At 39.6% G+C, this 2,736-nt stretch overlaps 1 protein-coding gene across 1 annotated transcript; it reads left to right on the forward strand.

Moving 5' to 3' along the window:
- Window positions 1–1,022: 1,022 nt before the first annotated feature.
- LOC143656786 (interferon omega-1-like) lies at window positions 1,023–1,586 on the forward strand. The gene has a single exon (XM_077128624.1). The coding sequence runs from the start codon at window positions 1,023–1,025 to the stop codon at window positions 1,584–1,586; it is 564 nt and encodes a 187-aa protein (XP_076984739.1).
- Window positions 1,587–2,736: the final 1,150 nt, after the last annotated feature.

Consider the following 2,736-nt stretch of genomic DNA (forward strand, 5'->3'; position numbering starts at 1 on the left):
CATCACGAAATACAGGATGGTATCAAGGGTTCTGTGAAAGGTAGGCTGACATGTTCCCTATTTTCAGGGAATGACTGTAAAAAATGTGTAGGTGTTGTAAGAACACTAAATGAAATATTAAAAGTCTAGGCCATGAAGAGAGGGTGGACTACATTTGTGGAAATACAGGTGAGATGAGGGATGCTTTAAGGAAGGTCACAATAATGGTGCACTTGAGTGTATCTCTGTGAAATTGGAAACAATTATCCAAGTCTCTCCATCCTTCCAAACCACACAACTGTACATACACACACAGACACACTCAAACACACGCATACACAACTAATTCCCCTTTGCGTGGCTTCATTATCCACTTAAGTGGGGGCAAAGATACTCAGCTAGAAAATGGGTTAAGGATGAACCATGTTCTCTTGTTCTGAGATCTACATCCTTTCATCATCTACACCAGCATGAACCAGGTGATAGCTCCGGTGGGTGGAAGGAAGTTTAAGGGGCCCTTTTGTTTTAGATTACCAAGTGCCTGGTATTGAAGATAAGACAGAAAAACACAAATATATCTAGGCACATAAAGGACATATCTTTCATACCTGATTAGTATCTCAGCATTTCCATGAATGATATCTAGAGTGGGGGAAAAAAAGATTTTTAAAAAGCATAGAAATGATTTCTTCAAAGTTCATCTTAACATGGAAAAACGGACACAGATAACTCTGTCTACTAAAAATTGATGTTTATTAAAATGTGAGCATCCCACTGGATTGGAAATTCTAAGATTATAAAGTGTAAACTGAACTTCCAGTGTGAAAATACAGAAAGAATTAGAACTGAAACATCTTCTCAGGCCCCTGAGGAGACGGGAAATTCCAAAATGGGGAATAGAAATATCTGAGGGAGTTTCAGAAAATGAAAATGCTTGTCTTCAGTATTTAAATGGCACACATGGAAGAAGGTCCTCAGAGAACCTGGTTCGAAGCTCACGGTTCCCCATCTCAACCAGAATAGGGTCTCCTTGTAACTCACCAATGGCTTTTTCAGTCCCTTCACTGGTGATGTTGGTGATGATCTTCTCCAGCCCCATCAGCTCCTTCAGCTGTGACCTGCCTCAGAGCCTGGACGTGGGAAAGCAGGAGACCCTCACAGTGTTGGCACAAATGGGGAAGATCTCCCTTCTCTCCTGCCTGAAGGACAGGACTGACTTCAGATTCCCCCAGGAGATGGTGGAGGCCAGCCGGGTCCAGAAGGCCCAGGCCCTGCCTGTCCTCCACGAGATGCTCCAGCAGATCTTCAACCTCTTCCACACAGAGGCCTCCTCTGCTGTTTGGAACACGACCCTCCTGGAACAGCTCCTCTCAGGACTTCACCGCCAGCTGGAGGACCTTGAGACCTGTTTGCTGCAGGAGATGGGAGAAGAAGGATCTCTCCTGGGAATGAAGGACCCCACACTGGCTGTGAGGAGATACTTCCAGAGAATCCATCTCTATCTGCAAGAGAAGAAACACAGTAACTGTGCCTGGGAGGTTGTCAGAGTGGAAATCAGGAAATGGCTTCTCTTCATTCATAAGCTCACAAGAAAACTCAGCAATTAGGAAAGAAACTGATTCCCAGAGATGAACATCCAAGCTCACTTATGTTCCAGTCATTTCAAAGGTGATATTCATTGCTTCATCTATAAAATAATTGGATTCATAATTAGCAATAATTATCAACATTATGAAGCATACATAGGAACAATATTTTCAGGATCTGTCAAACAAACTCTATCTAGTGACCTGTAACTGAACTTTATTTAATAAAATATTTATTTATTTATTTATTTATTTATTTATTTATTTAAGCATTTCAACAAATTTATCATTTTTATGCTTTTTCTATTTATATGTTCTTTTTATATAAATATGTTCACCTTTGCTTTATAATGAATGTCTTATTTACTGTTTTAGAAGTTTAATAAATTCTTATTAAATTTATTTTAAGGCGTTTCTGGTTTCTGCTGTTTCAAAAAAAAAGAAATTTCCTTGAGGTACTAATTCTGCAAAATACATAGGAAACAATCCAGTGCAGTGGATTCATTCATTCATTCATTCATTCAATGACCTTTGAGCTAGAACCTTGAGAAAGAGGTGAGTGTTCACTGACCCACTAGAGCTTACACAAACAAGGGACCTGAATGTACAAAAGTATTCATAAAATTCATTACATTTGGGATCTGGGCCCTACAGGAAAAGTAAAAGACGCCTTAGCAGTGAGTCTCATGGCAATAGCAAACCATTGGCTGCTGCGGGAATGCCAGTGGGATCTAACAGGCTCAAACCCAATCCATGAGAACGTGTTTTTTTCCCCATCCTTTATTGCATTTTGTATATCATTGACAAGATGGTCACAAAGAATCCTAGACTCAGATTCCACTGCCTTAGCCACCCAGGTGAAATGAGTTCTCTTTGATATTCAAGAACAATGCCTGCTAAAGATTCAGATTTCTTGACTTTCCCATCCTTGAAACTCAGGACTGTAGATGCAAGCCTTCCTTTCCCACATGGTTAATATTTCTTGCATGGAAGAAAGATTTGTTACCAGAGTAATGCAGAAGAGAAAACATAAAGGCAAAACCAACTGATGGTATATGTATCATGATTATTATTTATCTATCATCCACAAAGATTCTTATTCCCACATACTTGTAATAATATAATGCAATTGTATCATAACCAACCAAAAGGTCCCTGATGTTTTTACTCA

Source organism: Tamandua tetradactyla, chromosome 2, assembly GCF_023851605.1.
Source record: "Tamandua tetradactyla isolate mTamTet1 chromosome 2, mTamTet1.pri, whole genome shotgun sequence".
In the NCBI taxonomy this organism is placed as follows: Eukaryota; Metazoa; Chordata; class Mammalia; order Pilosa; family Myrmecophagidae; genus Tamandua; species Tamandua tetradactyla.

What these genes read in the sequence shown, in the direction of transcription:
- LOC143656786 (XM_077128624.1), top strand. Translation starts at nt 1,023, where the DNA reads ATGGCTTTTTCAGTCCCTTCACTGGTGATGTTGGTGATGATCTTCTCC.